This window comes from Phlebotomus argentipes, unplaced genomic scaffold (assembly GCF_947086385.1).
Source record: "Phlebotomus argentipes unplaced genomic scaffold, Phlebotomus argentipes genome assembly scaffold_18, whole genome shotgun sequence".
NCBI classification, from domain to species: Eukaryota; Metazoa; Arthropoda; class Insecta; order Diptera; family Psychodidae; genus Phlebotomus; species Phlebotomus argentipes.
The window spans coordinates 10,498,424-10,514,365 of record NW_026776177.1 but is presented as its reverse complement, the minus strand read 5'-3'; the positions used below and the strand labels follow the sequence as shown (position 1 = coordinate 10,514,365).

Below are 15,942 nucleotides of genomic sequence, written 5' to 3'. Positions count from 1 at the left end.
TCCACCATATCTACCTATGTGAGATCGCATCCTTTCTTCCCTTGTGTTTCAGGTCTCTCTAAGTCCATTAATTTCTGAGCATGTCTGAGATGTGACTAGGGAGTATATATTTATAAAAATCAGTGGTAAGTGAGTCAGATGTACAGCATTGTTATTTGAGCTGCCGGAGAAGATGAACAAGGCGCTGTGCGCAAAAACACCGCATGTGGTAGGATTTAGAGCCAGCACGCGTGCCAAGCATACTCTTTATCCAAAATAAAGAGTATTGGCGACATTTTCACTTAAATCATCGCCCCTCCTTACACTACAGCATGCCACTTGTCTCACACATTTCTCCATTCTCCACGATTAGACCACCGCATTACAGATCTCTCCAGAATATCGTCTGGGAAATGCTCTCACTTGTGGTTCAATTTTTTTTGTTGTGGATTGGTATTTATATTTGGCGCATGAGCACCATTTATTACACCCATGCAAAGACGCTGTGGAGGGCTCCGAAGGTTTCTGTGAGTCTTCCTAAAGTCTGAATATTCCTCCACAAGTTGGTTTTTGAACCCTCTAACATTTGTTTACAGTAGTTTATTCATGACATCAAGAGATGACAAGGCGCAGAGAAGCGCAAGTCGATGCGGACCGGAGAAAATAAACCTTTACTTCCGTTTGATATAACAGGAGGGTAATGATTTTGTGTAGAAGTGTGTATGTAAGATCTACCACACACGCATTTTTTACTTTCATTTTCCTACTAAATTACCAAAATATATGTATTCCATATGTTCCATTTTGAGAGTCTTCTACAAATTTACCGTAATTATGCTGAGCAGTTTGACATTTTTTCCTTCTTTTGGTACATAAAGAAACATTTTCCTCACCACACGGTACAGACTTTTGTCGATATAAAAATAAAAGTGAATAATTTTATTTTATATTCACAAAGTTTTCAAACAAATAATGTATTTCCTTCTGGATTTTATATACTTTTTAATATGTGCATCACAAATTCAATTGTTCTAAAATAGTTCAGAATTTCTCATATTAGGTTTCGTATTATTTTCTATTAATAATTTTTTTAAGTCCAAAACTGGCGCAATAAAAGAATTATTCAAATTTCAATTTATATTGATCACGGTAGATGGCGCACATTGTTGCGCTTTCCCGATGTCAGCGCCTCTAGCGAATTGTCATGGTATGCAAGAGTTAGTTTTCTTTTGGGTGTGAAAAGAAAAAGCCCGTGTTTATAAGTGAAAAAACTGTGAATATTCGCATTTGAGAACAATATAAGATTTTCCAGAAGAATAATGCGTATGGTGGCGTAAGGGAATTGTTAGTGTTTGGCAGCAAGACGTTCTAAAAAGGCTGTGTAATGCCTCCACAACCACTTCCCCTGGAAGGAGCACCTGTCAATTTTATGCCGTCGTCCGGACAGGAGCCCCGCGGGGGCTCCATCTCTCTGGCCATTCTCATTGACTTCATCATACAGCGAACTTACCATGAGCTCACAGTTCTGGCTGAATTGTAAGTGGAATAAGTGAATTTTGAGCTATAACCTCAATGTTAGAGAGTCTTCTGTTGAAATGATGCTTTTATTTTCAGACTCCCACGCAAAACAGACATGGAGAGAAAAATTGAGATATACAACTTCTCTGCACGAACACGACAACTCTTCATACGACTACTGGCTTTGGTAAAGTGGGCTAATTCGGCGTCAAAAGTGGACAAATCAGCACAAATAATGAGCTTCCTCGACAAGCAGTCAATGCTTTTCGTGGAAACTGCTGATATGTTGGCCCGGATGGCTCGTGAAACTCTCGTTCACGCACGCCTACCCACTTTCCACATCCCAGCAGCTGTGGAGATTCTTACTACAGGGACATACGGACGCCTCCCGGCCTGCATCAGGGAGAAAATAGTCCCTCCGGATCCAATAACCACTGTTGAGAAGCGACAAACTCTGTTGCGACTCAATCAGGTGATCCAACACCGATTAGTGACGGGAAGTCTCATGCCTCAGATGAGGAAATTCAAGATTGACTCCGGCAGAGTCACTTTCCGGATTGAGCATGAGTTTGAAGTGTCTCTGACTGTGATGGGCGACGGGCCAAACGTTCCATGGCGCTTGCTAGACATTGATATCCTGGTTGAGGATAAGGAGACAGGAGATGGAAAGGCATTAGTTCATGTGTTGCAAGTGAATTACATTCATCAACTGATACAGGCGCGTCTTGTGGACAATCTCAATGCCCTGGCGGAAGTGTACAATTGCCTGCACTTCTTCTGCCAATCTCTGCAACTTGAGGTGCTCTACACACAAACACTGCGTCTGATCCGTGACAGACTGCATGACATGATTTACGTGGATGAATACATACCAGGAAGCAAATTGACTGTGTCATATTGGAGAGAATTGACCAGTAAGGATCCAAAATCAGAGTTGGGATATCGACTCACTGTACAAACAGATCCAAACGATACGGCAAGGCCTCTGGCAGTCTTTCACATCCCTTCGATAGGGAACAAGGAATCATCCGAAGTCGCTGATCGTGCAGTTCGCTCAGATCTTCTGTCCATGGAGCGCCTTCTCGTTCACACAGTTTACGTGCGCTCTTTGGCGCGTCTGAATGAGATCAAAGTGGAGTTTCAGACCTTCTTGAAGGATGTGGAGTATCACCTCCAAGGTACTCCCGCTCGATTGTCCGTGCCCATTCTCAATCCTTGTCTGCGTGCTGAACAAATTCACATTACGGTGGACACACACACGGGAATATTTCACTGTCATGTGCCGAAACATCTGGATTGTCCCATTATTCCGGACCTTCAGGCGGCTCTCAACAGTGAGAATGCGAAACTTCCGTATTTAATTTCTGAACTGAGATACTGGATAACTCAGAGGCGCTGTGAAAAAACGCTGCAACATCTCCCGGCAACACCACATGAGCATCTTCCGTTGATTCACGGACCGGAGGATTTGATTGCCAAAATTGGTCGACACAAAGTGTTTGTGAAGCTTCATCGGCATCCCAATGTGATTCTTGTGCTGGAGATGAAAGAGAAAGTTCAGACGCCAAGTGAGATGGAGTATAATTTCTATCTGGTGTATGTGAAACCAGTGGGAATTGAGGGTGTTGAATCCAATGATGACACCACTGAATCTGACGCTCCGAAGATGTTCCTCAAGGTGCTGAACATCATAGAGTTTGATACATTTGTGACAACTCATGGGCCGGGGACATATTTGGATGAGTCAGTGAACAACAAACGGAAGGCACTTCTGATGGATTCAGGACCAGCAGTGAAACAGCAAAAGGCAATTTATCCGGCATATTTTATTCCTGAGTTGGCGCATGTTGTGGCGATGTGTGATGAAAAGCTCCCATTTGTCACATTTGCACAAGAGGTGAGTGATTGAAATTCATGTAATACTATTAGGAGAATAATATTCTTTGTGTTTTTATAGCTCTCAAAACGGAAAATCCCTCATGGAGGACTTCAAGTAGAGGCAAATGCAACTTCACTTGTGCTGAAATTATTGACGCTTCCCAAGCCAGTTCCATCGCAAGCCGACAAGTCTACTTCCACGCCTGTTGTTGACAATGTGGTGTGGAATGCTTTGCTTAAGCGTCTTCTTTCAGTGGCTGTAAGAGCGCAAGTTAATCGTCACACAACGCGTCTCTGGACAGTGGAATTGGTGTTCTACAGTACGCCGTTGTTGAGCACACATCACAAAGAGCAAGGCTTAAGACGGGCAGTTTACTTGCAGTATGATCTCATGCCAGCGGATCAGTTCAGTAAGACAATAGACAGTTTGCTGAACGATTGGTCCAAGATTGTCTACTTGTATGCACTGGTGCATGACTTCGCGGAGAAATACAAAAATGGTAAAATATTGTTTTATATTTCACAGCAATAAGTTTAATTTAGTAATGAATTTCACATTTTCAGACAAATACAATCTACAGAATATTGTCACAATCAAATCTTACACCTACGGTAGTCTTCTGCTGGGCTACGGTCCAAATAAAGAGGTGCTGGTGAATATATTTTGGTGTACAGAATCGAAGGAGTTCAAGATGATCTTCTCTGGCGGTCACTCAGCGGCCAATTCGCATTCAATTATGCGAGAGCAGCTACAATCACATCTCAATCGCAATTATAATCTGACTCAGACGATACATATTCTTCACGAAACGTACCAGCCACTCAGTTCCATCGCGAAATTGCCCACAATTCCGCAACTTGGCATAGTGGTGAGTGATCTTGTGCCCTTTCCTCTCATTATCGTACATTGTTAATTGATTTTAGGTAAATTTACAGCGACCACAAAATCCGGTGCTGACTTTTTGCCTCTTTCCGCAATCGCCGACACTTCTTCGTGTGGAGTACCAAAGCCTGTATTGTCTGGAGATTCGCCTGAGAGGCGGTGGTCTGATATCTATTCGCGATGGCGCGTATAGTCGCTTTGATCGATGCAATGTGCTTCAGGAGTTGATTCCTACACAAGGACTGAAGGCCTTTCTCTCAAAGTATGTCGATGAGTCGACAGTGTATCGTCGTCGATCGCAATCGGAGGACGATAATCCACCATCGCCAATTGCAATGGAAGAGACTCAGGGTGGACCGACATCTGTGGGTGGATCTTCACCATTTCTGGGCTTGAGAGGTCCACAGAGTCCGCGGGATGCGGGATTACGCTTCGCTCCGCCCATAACACCGCCATCGAGCTCAAATCCACACACACCGGCGAGTCCGCACGCATTGGGACACCCGAATTTCAGTATGACATCACCACCGGCCCCGCATTTGCCTCATCCATCACCCAGTGGCATAATGCCGTCGTCGCCACTCAACACACAGCCCAGTCCAATGGCACACTCGCCGGGACCTAATAGCCTGTCGTACATGCAACAGGGTCACACCACGGACGGCAGTCCATTTCCCACTTTGTCTCCAGGAGCATCGAATTGGCCAGGATCGCCTAGTATGCCACGGCCGTCGCCACGCTCAGGCCAGAGTCCTGATCACAAGACTCAGCAGCCAACGACTCATCTGTCTCGAGTTCTACCAGCTCGATCGTGGGCAGGTGCTGTTCCTACACTTCTCACCCACGAAGCTCTCGATACACTCTGTCGGCCATGTCCGCATCCGCAAAAAGAGATTCCAGGCCCAGAACTGAGTCCTATTGAGAGATTCCTGGGATGTGTGTACATGAGACGGCATTTGCAGCGTTTCATTCAGAATGAGGTGAGTTATAAAGCATTACATATATCTGGAGTGACTTAATGTTGTGCACTTGTTTGCAGATGACACAACTGCCAACCAACGAGCCTGGCGTTGTATTCTTTAAGGCTGACGGATTGCAGTGTCAAGTGTTTCTCAATCATGCACACATGCAATCGCTTCACATGAAGGTGAGCCAAATACAAAATGTTGGCTCACCGGAAGTGCATCAATGGAGTCAAGAGGAGCTTCAGGTGATCGAGCAGTTCTTTGAATTGCGCGTAGCGGCTCCTCCGTATCGGCCGAATGCTTTGTGTGCCTTTGCGAGGATGATCAATGTCAATATACCGCGTGTTCTGAAGGACTTCATACAGATCATGCGGCTGGAATTGATGCCGGAACTCGTTCAGGGTCTCAAGTGGAATGTACAGTTTTGTCTACGTGTTCCACCTTCGGCAATGCCAATTGTCCCCACTGGAATGCCGGCTGTTTTGCCATTTAGAGGAAAGATTCTCTTCTTTGTGAGTGTGGTTTTGTTGCTTTTGTGGATGATTTTTTTTTTGACGATCTGGTTTTTTTCTTATCTTTGTAGTTGCAAATCACACGAATTCCGTACATGCAGGGAATGGATTGGAAAGATTGTTTGTCACTGGTTTTGCCAATGGTGTACGATACGAGTACGAATAGTACGCAATTGGCGGAGCGTCGTGAGCAAGTGCAATCCGTGGCGATGGGCGCCGTGAGTCATCAGTTGAAGAGATTTGCGGAATATGCTGTAGTGCAGCCGAATGAGTGCTCACTGTTTCCGGCTGTTCGTGACCTGCTGGCCAATTTGATGCTTCCCACAGAGCCGCAGTTGCCGCCACAGATGCAAAATCAGATTGTACCCTCGCCCGTGGGCCCCGTCGGCACGAGTCCCAGTCAGATGATGCACTCACCCATGCAATCTATGCCTCAAGGTGGACCGCCAGCTGGAGCATACAACATGGTTCCGCCTGGCGGGCCCAACTAGCACATAATGTACCACAATCCCTACAATCCTAATGCGAATTATGGCAGAAATTCTCCTTGGAGAAGCTTTGAGAGGATGTGAGAGATGTAAAGTACACTTCAATGAGCATGTCTAAGCATAAACATAAATTAATGAGTAGAATAAAATACATGGTGTCCAACATTTTTACTCACTTTATTTTCTTCATAATCAATTTCCCATTATAAAGCATATAAAATTCTTTCAATATTGGTTTCAAAATGATAACAAAAAACCCCCCGTGAATATGTATTTACTTAAAGCCAGAATCCAACTACTTATTGGTTAACATGTTACCTGTAAACTTTCACAGATTATCATCTTACGTTTGCTGTACACAAAACTGCACTCACTCTTTAGAAGAATGATCATGGAAGACGAGAAACATCAAATCGTACAGCCTTTGTCTGTAAGTTAATTACTTTACAATCTTCTTTTCATTAATACTACGCCCCTCAAAAAGCACTGCCTAATAATATCAAAAATCTCTCTTCACCGATTATACATGCTCGTCAAACTTTTCTCTCACTATTCATTGGTAGTATTTGGTAAAACATATTTTAAGGTCTTCTTATAAAAGATTTCACAGCGAAGTTTCTTTTTCAAATTATTGATTTCAATCTATCACATCCAGAATGTCAGGTTCGTCCATTGGCTCTGTCAGCATGACCGAATAGCGAATCTTCTTATTCCTCAGGTAACTGTACGTGTTGTCGAACACGACGAAATCTGAGAACGAGTAATTAAGAGAAAAGTAAAATTAGTATGGAAGACAGAGAGAGAGAGTGAAAAAAACGGGTAAATGACGCACATTTACAATTAGGATGGCATGAGATGAAGCCCACTTCATCGAGTTGATGCGACGCGACGCGCTTCAGTGGAACTTCCTCCACAATCTCTCCAGTTTTCTCATTCTTGCACTTTATGCCAAACTTAATATCGTGCTCGTATGTTCGGAATTCCCACTTGAGGAGGCATCCAATATCTTTGCAATCGAACTCCATCTTGAGCTTTCCACCTTTGCGAATTGTCGTTTCGCTGAAGTCATTGTTGTTCTCATCGTCATTTTTACTATAGATCGCTTCTGGTACTTTTCCACCCCACATGATGAATTCCTGGCATTTGGGATCACCCTTGCTGTCCACCATCGTTCCACCGTAGTGTTTCAGTAGGCTTGCTTCGTCTATACGCTCAAGGATCGCGGGTAACCATTTTTGCGGATCTGCCTTGTAGATGTTAATCTTACTCATAGTGTACTCATCAAGAAACTTTCGCACCATATTGAAGACGAAGGCAAAGACTTTTGGTGCATTTATAATGTAGCAGTATTTGAGGATTTCCGGATAATTAGCCTCATACATTTTGATGAGTTGAATAACAGCTTCCTGGAAATAAGAAAGCACCGTGATAGAGACACCTAATGGGGCGGGGCTTTCGAAAGGGCGGAGTTTGCGAAGATACTCACCGCTGCAGGGCGCCACATGTATTGCTTCACATTGAATCCTTCCATATCGAAGAGAACTACCAATTGACGCGCATTGTTGCCATGTTCGAGGCTCTGCTTGTAGGCAAGTTGAAGGTATTTCTCCAGATACTGTATCGTCACCCGAATTAGATCGCCTTGAGAAACTGTGTGAAGAATTCCCCACATGTCCAGAGGTCCGAAAGGCACCACAATGACTGCAAGTGAGAGTCTGTTAGCCAAATTCTTCCAGGACAATTTAATTTAACATACAAGGCGCTCCTTCCTTGTCATATCCTGCCAATCCATGGACGAGATAGTCTAAAAGTGGTTGAGGAGTTTTCCAATTTTCTATTTTATCCACGCCCCATCTTTCGCGCCATTTCACACTCTGTTAAATAAAATAAACACGTGAATGACAAGCAAATTAGAGTCTCTAAAACTGGTTCTTACATTTCTCAGCATTTTTTCCGCTGCATCGGGATTCCAGTTTCTTGCTGAAATTTTTAGGAAAGAAACAAATTTGGCAATTGTGATATGAAATGAAAATGAAAACAAATAGCTATACAAACCTCGAAGCCATCGAAGCAGGTAATAATCGTCGTGTTCTGGTTTCAATACATCCGCCACACTTCGGCGAAACTGAAACGATAGCAAAAAAAAAGGGTAAAAGACAATCAACAAGGGAAAAGTTTATTGTGTGCGAGAAATACTTAATTGAATTGCTCTTTTGAGCACAATGTTGACCAATCTCGAGTTTCATGAGATTGAATTGAGGGAAAAAGTTAATGCTGGAAAAAATGTGATCTACGCTAACATTCTCCAATTTATTGCAATGATCGAGCATTTGAGGTGAAAACTTGAATGAGTTCTATGCAAAATCAGGCGAGGAACGTCGCATTTCACGCAAAAACCTCCCGATTCACTTCAGACAAAGCAACTGATGTACTGTAATTTGGATTCTGCCGGAACTAATTTGCAATATTGAATTGGTTATTAAGTATGACGTTCGTCATATACAGTGTCGCCTTCCTTTGCGCCTTTACCTTTCTATCTTTCTATTCCACACACTAAAAAAGAATGTTTCATAATGGCTTGTTTTTAATTGCGAGTATGTTTTTGCATACATTGTCCTTGAAAGTATTAAGCCTTTGCCATTTCGCCATCCTATCTAGCTTTCACTTTATAGAGACATGCTTTTGTGTGTCTCATGAGCGGGAATGTCAACGTAATTTTTGCTATTGATAGATCTCTCTTTGCTGTGCAAGAAGAATGCTATTGAAGAAGAATGACTAGCGCTAATGCGATCGGCCAGACATTCAAGGGGAGATTATCTACAGAATGTGGTACTTGTCCTGCACATAAATTTGTTAGGGTAGAGGAGGGCACCACAGAATGGATAGCAAATTCTGTATCGTTCAGCTGAGCCATTCTAGGCTTAAAGCTTGATTTTTGTGCTTTTCTGTTACCCAAATTCACTAGTCGATATTGAAATTCTTAAACTACCCTGCCTTCCCCTACATTGTATATAAAAATAATTGAATCACTTGAATTACTTTAGATCATAGAATATTCATATCGCTTTATTTCCTTATAAACAAGTGAATGTATTGCGAATCTCTAATCTAGATATATGCACATATAGAGGCAATAAAATTCTTCGTGTTATTTCCTCCTTGCTTGTGTGTGATTGACTTTCAGTGGAGAAACTTGAACCTCCTCCGCGTCAAACTAATTGAGCTTTCAAAATGTAATTTTTTCGTGTGTCCAAGGATTGTCACATTAATTAATGATCCGTTGAAAAGAAGTGGCAATGAAGCCTTCAAATATATCAAATTTAACATCTAATTTTCTTTATGATTAAAAGTATATCTTTGGCAACCTCACTCTAGTCACGTAAATCACAAAGACTTTAGCATATAATTATGGACTTAATTGAAGAAAATAGGCTAGAGGTGAATAAAAAGCGACAAAATGACTGGAGAAATACTGCTACTGCTAATTAAACTTGACTTTGAAATCCTTTGGAGATAATTTCCATTTTGAGGGCCATCTTTGCTGTCGCTTTTTTTCCCCATGCGCAACGATGCACAAGATATAGATTGTAGAAACTTGAGTGAGAGTAATTAAAAGGTAGAAGTGATATTATTACTATACAATAGCTTAATGGTGTGTGGGATAAAAAGGCACACACTCTGTGCAATCCAATGAATTCACGGAAGCACCACGACCACGAGTCTCGCCTTCATTGCAAATTCTAATGTTTCACCATCTCTGAGTAACTATAGTGATAAATATCTAGCGTAATTATGTGTCGTTTTCTGCAATTTTCTTCAGTTATAGAACGTTTGTGCTTTTTTTTATATTACAATTGATATTTCTCTGCTTTTTTTTCTGCAGTCTGACGTTGAAATACTAATATTTTATATCATGTATTTCTGCATATACACTTTGTGAGCATACACAGCTCATATACATGATGAGTTGTTGTAGATAAAATCATGTGAACAATTACAAGTGAGATGTTTTACAGCAGTGAAACATGAATTTTGTTAGGCAAAAAATTACAGAGACGAATTTTGCTGTAGCGTTTTGTGTGGAAATTCGTGAACAAGTGCTGGACTTTTCGTCATCAAATTTCAACATTTATGTCTTGCCTCTCTTAAGACGAGCAATTAAAGCGGGAAAGCATAGCTGACAGAGGCACATTGCGCCACTGAAAGACCTTGATTGCTGGAGAGATGCGATTTTAGAGGCTATATATTTCTTTCTGCCGCATACTAAAAACCAACACTTGCACAGCAACAAATTGAATGAAAATTTCACAAATGATTTACTCTCTTCGTCTTTGATTGGGATTTTAGCAGCAGCTTTGCACTCAATTGACATTTTGAAGTGATTTTTTGTAATCTTAAAGGGCATTTGCCTGACTTCTTGTTATGCTTCATAATAAAAACATAACACATTTGATTTTCTGTTTGTTGTCCAAAAAGTCACCAGAAAGCGATTTGAAATGATCAAGCTTTCAAAAAATTCGAAATTCATATTTTCATCTTGTGCAAAAAATCCCACTTTCTCAGATTTATTCTCTTGCAACGGTTTATTCGCAGATATTCCAAATTGTTCTCTAAGAAATTGTTAACTTTGTGTGATGCAGAAAGAATGCTGATGCTAATGTGGGAATTTCCATAACGTTTATTAAGTTACTGAGCGACCTTGAGAGGGGATATTAAGAAAAAATTGCCTTTTTGTTCTTACTTAGTAGCTGGAGTATACTTTTTTATAAAACGGTTACAGATCTGTGCACAATGACATTTGATGTTCTCTTTGCTGTATTTGTAATGGCCTCACAGTGATTTTTTAAAGTCCATGATCTAGTTTTTACCTTCATGAGTGCAAATTTTTGATCATCTTGCAGAAGAGATGATCGCGATGCCATGATGATGAGGTGTTGCCGAAAATCTGTTGTTCAGTGTTGTAAATCCGTATGTGTGTTTCGTGAATATTAATCGATTTTTGGTATCACAAAAACTCCACAGACACAATAAAAGACTCAGAAAAGACTGAATTGCTTAATGACTCAGGAAGATCACATAGAGTTAGAAGCACTTTAATTTTATAAGGTGGAACAAAGGGTAAACGAAATATGAGATATTTTGATGATAAAAGCACGCAGAGTGATAAGATGGACACACACTTTCACAAATAGAGAGAGAGAAGAAAGAAACTTTGTGGCACACGGTTTTTTTTTCCTCGGTATATTCGAAAATTTATTGTATACACTCTTTCTCAGATTTGTGTCCAAGTAAGACGAGATGATTTGTTCAACTGAATCACTCACATTGAAATGATCGGCTCGCGCTTCCACCTTCCCACCACCTTTTCCCGAGAACTTTCCGATCAGCTCCCAAGCGCGAACTCTCACGTTGAACTCGCGCTGCGTGGAGGAATATTTGTTTACAAGCAATAACACAACATTACTGAGAAAAGAGTGAAGATGCAAAGAGTATCATTCTGTCTGAGAAATTTCTTACACTTTTCACTACAGCAACTGCTGGAGAGTCTCTTTGTATTTGCACTGCACAACAATTGATTATGCAATTGTGGAGATGAATAATTTGGTGTCTCTCCAACACTGGTAATTTACACACAGTAAAAACAGACAAATTATTAGCAACGCGAATGTAATCATTTTAATTGTGAATCTCACATCTTCAGCACTCATTTGAAATGCGCGATAGGAAAAGTCTTTTAATTGCAAATTAATCACTAATTGATGGGATGTGAAAAATGGTAAAGTAAATAAATAGGCATTTATTTTTATTAATTATATAGCCTTGATCAAAATTTGAAGGAAATGCCCATAGTTCAGTGTTTTATTTTTGAACATTTGCATGAATAAAAGGCCACTTCCATAAATTATCCGCCAGTAAAAGCGAATTTTGATATTAATAAATGAATGTGGCACAAATGCTACTAATATTTCTCGGGAAATTTTAAGTCACTCTTCGCCTTATCTTATCAATCAATGCGAATTCGCCCTTGATAGAGTAGAATATCTTGACCAACAAAGCCAGGCCAAAAAAAACGAATTAAACATCTTTTGCTAAGTAATTTTATTTGATTTTCCAACGCAAACAATAGACTTTATTCAAGTAGTTTCCTCTTGACTCAGAGCTCCAGATTACTGTTAATGGGCTGCTCATGTAATGACAGTGGGTGCATTGCGACCTGTAAATTGGGCCAACTTTGAGATTTGGAGTGCGATCTCGATGAGTGGCTTCAGCATGTCACTGGCGAGACCGAGGACGTTTTCACGTTCGTATGAGTCAATGTACAATCGAACAGTGGCGCCAGAACTTCCTGTTCCGCTCAGTCGCATCACAATGCGACTTCCATCGGCGAAAACCACTCGCAAACCTTGTTTGGTGGCCAGGGATTTATCAATGGGATCGCTGTAGCTGAAATTGTCCGCCACTTTGACCACGTAACTCTTGCTGCCACTCTGAAACTGTTGACCAACAAAGGCAGGATCCGTTATAAGTTTTTCCATCTCCTCCATCATTGTGTTGCACTTTCCGGCATCGCACTCCTCGTAATCATAGCGGGTGAAGTAGTTGCGACCATAAGATGCCCAGTGAGCCTTCAGGATGTCCTCAACACCCTTTCCCGTGTGCTCCATGACTGAGAGCCAGGCCAGGAGGGCCCAAATGCCATCCTTCTCGCGTATATGATTGGATCCTGTCCCGAAACTCTCTTCACCACAGAGACATAGACGATTGGCATCCATAAGATTCCCAAAATACTTCCATCCAGTCGGAACTTCAAAGATTTCCTTATTAAGCTTCTTTGCCACTCTGTACAGGAATAAATAGAGAACATAATAAATCTATATGGTCATTATGGTAAAAATATATAGAGGTTCGACGAGTTAAAGCATTTGAAGTGAATGGTGAGAATTAGTGATTGACATACTCACAAGTCCACTGCTGATGCTGTTGGCATACTTCTGGCCAGACCAGTGACACCATTTTTACGAAAGTATGGAATTGCTTCGAGGTAGTGGGCGATTACTGCCAGAGAATCACTGGGAGTTACAAAAAATGCATTCCTTCCAATTATCATATTTCTGTCCTGCAATGAGAGGAAATGCAAAAGTGAAAAGACAAATGCCAGAGTTAGAGAGAGAGAGAGAGATAAACTTACACCATCGCCATCAAATGCAGCACCAATGTCATAATCTCCACTTCTTACAGTGTCCACCAGATCCTTGGCATAGGTGAGATTGGGATCCGGATGCAAACCACCGAAGTCTTCAAGAGGAGTTGTGTGGACCACACTTTCCGGCGTAGCGCCAAGGCAGTTGAGGAAGATCTCGCGGACGTAGTCTCCAGTCACGCCATTCATTGCGTCAATTCTCATCTTAAGAGGCTTCCCAGTGACTTTCCCAGTCACCAAATTGCGAAGCTTCTCGAAATCAAAGATATCTCGCATTAGAGCGACATAATTGGCCACAGAATCCACAACGTCCACAGTGAAGGTCTTCTCAGCGATTTGGTAAGTGTTTGTAGCAATTTTTGATAGATCAATTTGGAGTTGCTCCACAATTTTGTACGACGAAATGGCAGTGGAGAGCTTGTAAATGGCATTGGTGACACTGTCGGGAGCTGGACCACCGTTCTCACAGTTGAACTTAATGCCGAAATCATTGTCTGGACCACCAGGATTGTGTGAGGCTGTCAGCACAATGCCACCCAGAGCTTTGTTGGAGCGAATGAGACTCGAGACGGCCGGCGTTGAGAGTATTCCATTCTGGCCAACGATGAGGCGAGACACTCCATTAGCGGCACAAATCCTAACGATAATCTCACAGGCTTGCCGACAATAATATCGTCCATCGCCTCCAAGAACGAGTGTTGAGCCTTCAATTGCCTTCCCATTGGCATCCAAAATGCACTGCACGAAGTTTTCAGTGTAGTTTTTCTCAGTGAAGACTTTGACCTGTTGATTCAGGGCATTGTTTCAGTACAATTCCACATGACATCAAGTGTATCTCACCTTCTTCCTCAAGCCACTCGTGCCCGGCTTTTGTCCCTCAAACGGAGTAGTTGCAATTGTAGACAGTGTAAGAGCCATTCTTTTACCCTCTTGAGCACAGTTGCACTTGATGACAAGCAAATTCTCCAGAACAGTGTTCAATGAAAGGCAACTTTACAAAATTCACTGTGGATCTCTTGAAAACCGTTCAGAAAATGATAAAGAGATTATCCCAACACTGAGATAATGTTGAATAGGTCAGTGAAGGTCAAAATAGTCAAACGATGCAACTGAATGGTTATCAATGAAATAGTTGCATGGAAAATATTAGTCTGATGCGATTAACACACTTGAAATTTCGAACTATGTAGTTAGTTTTGCTTATGCTTAACTGGGATTTTGGGGATGAACTTGGAAGTGACTTCCAACGAGATTAGAAGAATTTAGTATCCTTATATTTGGGGAAATTAGAGAACTTTTTGTTGTTTTAATTGTTAACTTTTGAGTGGTCTAACCAGACCTGTACTTTTCTAATTCGTGTTCCCCTCACATCTTTTCCTCTTGCAATGATAATGGATTTCTCGTTCAATCACACAAGGAATGAAAAGCTCAATTTTGCATGTTCGGAAGTGTTGCTTGTGATTTACGGAAGGGGGCGCGCTGGTCGAACAAATCATCAACACGTCATTTGGTGAGTGCCACTTTTTCATTGAAGTACGCACACAAGTGAGGGATTTCTAGGCAACGTGTCACCGGTCTGGCCAAGCAAAATATTCTCTTCTCCTGGAAGTCTTCACAAGGCCTGCTAGATTAAGGAAAAGTATGTATTTACGCTTTGTTGTCCTGTGAGAGATTGTGATTATTTTGTGATTTGCAGATGATCTCCAAAAGTTTGCTAGTTTTTGTGGTCATTGGCATTGCTGCTGCTTTGGCGGAGGAGGACTCGAATGCTCGCCTGCTAGTGTCCAAGCAAATCCTGAACAAATATCTGGTTGAGAACAAGGACGTCGTGGTGAAATACACACTCTTCAATGTTGGCAATGGAGCCGCGGTGAATGTGCAACTCACAGATCATGGATTCCATCCGGAAGCATTCGATATTGCTGGAGGACAGCTCAGGGCACATTTCGATCGCATTGCACCGCAGACGAATGTGACACACATTGTTGTGGTCAGGCCCAAATCCTTTGGATACTACAACTTCACTGCCGCTGAAGTTACGTACAAAATCAACGAGGACTCAAATGTGGTGAGTAAATCGCACTTTTTCTCACTCTCCCTAAGAGGATTCTTCAAGACAAACAATTTCTTTATTGCTCCAGATTCAGGAATCGATCACTTCCGAGCCAGGCGAGGGTGGTATTGTGGCTCTGGTGGACTTCAACAAGAGGTTCTCCTCGCACTTCTTCGACTGGGCAGCTTTTATTGTGATGATTCTGCCTTCACTGGTGATTCCATTCGGATTGTGGCACTCTTCCAAGTCGAAATATGAGAAATTCGCCAAACCATCAAAGAAGGGACACTAAAGAGATTTGGATTTTTCCCAAACATCATTCATCCCACTTACTTTCTTCATCTGAACATCGCGCACTGAGTGAGGAAGAGATTTAAGGAAATCAAATCCTTTTGTGTACCAAGAAGAATGAAGAAAAGGCTGAGATTTCCACAGATGATTTTATTGTTTTATTTGCTTTCTACA

General features: G+C 41.7%; 4 protein-coding genes across 5 annotated transcripts; 2 read left to right on the top strand and 2 right to left on the bottom strand.

Annotated features, from left to right (window-relative positions):
• Positions 1-1,189: 1,189 nt before the first annotated feature.
• LOC132261086 (mediator of RNA polymerase II transcription subunit 14) lies at positions 1,190-6,260 on the top strand. Of its 2 annotated transcripts, none has more exons than XM_059759621.1 (7): positions 1,190-1,515; positions 1,594-3,394; positions 3,455-3,875; positions 3,940-4,244; positions 4,312-5,238; positions 5,298-5,735; positions 5,807-6,260. In XM_059759621.1, the coding sequence occupies exons 1-7, from the start codon at positions 1,364-1,366 to the stop codon at positions 6,224-6,226; spliced, it is 4,464 nt and encodes a 1,487-aa protein (XP_059615604.1). In that variant the 5' UTR covers positions 1,190-1,363; the 3' UTR covers positions 6,227-6,260. The 2 variants fall into 2 exon arrangements, with proteins under 2 accessions (XP_059615604.1, XP_059615603.1); XM_059759620.1 differs by having other exon boundaries at positions 4,300-5,238.
• A 112-nt stretch (positions 6,261-6,372) lies between these two features.
• On the bottom strand, positions 6,373-11,526 carry LOC132261089 (SEC14-like protein 2). Its single transcript, XM_059759632.1, has 7 exons — positions 11,092-11,526; positions 8,279-8,348; positions 8,160-8,203; positions 7,980-8,097; positions 7,710-7,924; positions 7,056-7,629; positions 6,373-6,973 (listed from the first exon to the last, which is right to left on the bottom strand). The coding sequence occupies exons 1-7, from the start codon at positions 11,143-11,145 to the stop codon at positions 6,861-6,863; spliced, it is 1,188 nt and encodes a 395-aa protein (XP_059615615.1). The 5' UTR covers positions 11,146-11,526; the 3' UTR covers positions 6,373-6,860.
• Positions 11,527-12,307: 781 nt separating this feature from the next.
• Positions 12,308-14,861, bottom strand: LOC132261239 (phosphoglucomutase). Its single transcript, XM_059759950.1, has 4 exons — positions 14,265-14,861; positions 13,413-14,207; positions 13,186-13,340; positions 12,308-13,063 (listed from the first exon to the last, which is right to left on the bottom strand). Exons 1-4 carry the CDS (start codon positions 14,340-14,342, stop codon positions 12,409-12,411), a joined length of 1,683 nt encoding a protein of 560 aa, XP_059615933.1. The 5' UTR covers positions 14,343-14,861; the 3' UTR covers positions 12,308-12,408.
• Positions 14,862-14,941: 80 nt separating this feature from the next.
• On the top strand, positions 14,942-15,916 carry LOC132261242 (translocon-associated protein subunit beta). The gene is made up of 3 exons (XM_059759953.1): positions 14,942-15,063; positions 15,121-15,492; positions 15,566-15,916. The coding sequence occupies exons 2-3, from the start codon at positions 15,121-15,123 to the stop codon at positions 15,767-15,769; spliced, it is 576 nt and encodes a 191-aa protein (XP_059615936.1). The 5' UTR covers positions 14,942-15,063; the 3' UTR covers positions 15,770-15,916.
• The last annotated feature ends 26 nt before the right edge of the window (positions 15,917-15,942 follow it).

What these genes read in the sequence shown, in the direction of transcription:
- LOC132261242 (XM_059759953.1), top strand. Translation starts at nt 15,121, where the DNA reads ATGATCTCCAAAAGTTTGCTAGTTTTTGTGGTCATTGGCATTGCTGCT. An exon ending in TCAACGAGGACTCAAATGTG is followed by an intron (nt 15,493 to 15,565) that starts GTGAGTAAATCG and finishes TTATTGCTCCAG; the next exon opens with ATTCAGGAATCGATCACTTC.
- LOC132261089 (XM_059759632.1), bottom strand. Translation starts at nt 11,145, where the DNA reads ATGGCATCGCGATCATCTCTTCTGCAAGATGATCAAAAATTTGCACTC. An exon ending in CCTGCTTCGATGGCTTCGAG is followed by an intron (nt 8,204 to 8,278) that starts GTTTGTATAGCT and finishes TAAAAATTTCAG; the next exon opens with CAAGAAACTGGAATCCCGAT. An exon ending in ACATGTGGCGCCCTGCAGCG is followed by an intron (nt 7,630 to 7,709) that starts GTGAGTATCTTC and finishes TCTTATTTCCAG; the next exon opens with GAAGCTGTTATTCAACTCAT.
- LOC132261239 (XM_059759950.1), bottom strand. Translation starts at nt 14,342, where the DNA reads ATGGCTCTTACACTGTCTACAATTGCAACTACTCCGTTTGAGGGACAA. An exon ending in CTGCATTTGATGGCGATGGT is followed by an intron (nt 13,341 to 13,412) that starts GTAAGTTTATCT and finishes CTCTCATTGCAG; the next exon opens with GACAGAAATATGATAATTGG. An exon ending in ACAGCATCAGCAGTGGACTT is followed by an intron (nt 13,064 to 13,185) that starts GTGAGTATGTCA and finishes ATTCCTGTACAG; the next exon opens with AGTGGCAAAGAAGCTTAATA.
- LOC132261086 (XM_059759620.1), top strand. Translation starts at nt 1,364, where the DNA reads ATGCCTCCACAACCACTTCCCCTGGAAGGAGCACCTGTCAATTTTATG. An exon ending in CGCGGAGAAATACAAAAATG is followed by an intron (nt 3,876 to 3,939) that starts GTAAAATATTGT and finishes TCACATTTTCAG; the next exon opens with ACAAATACAATCTACAGAAT. An exon ending in AGCGTTTCATTCAGAATGAG is followed by an intron (nt 5,239 to 5,297) that starts GTGAGTTATAAA and finishes ACTTGTTTGCAG; the next exon opens with ATGACACAACTGCCAACCAA.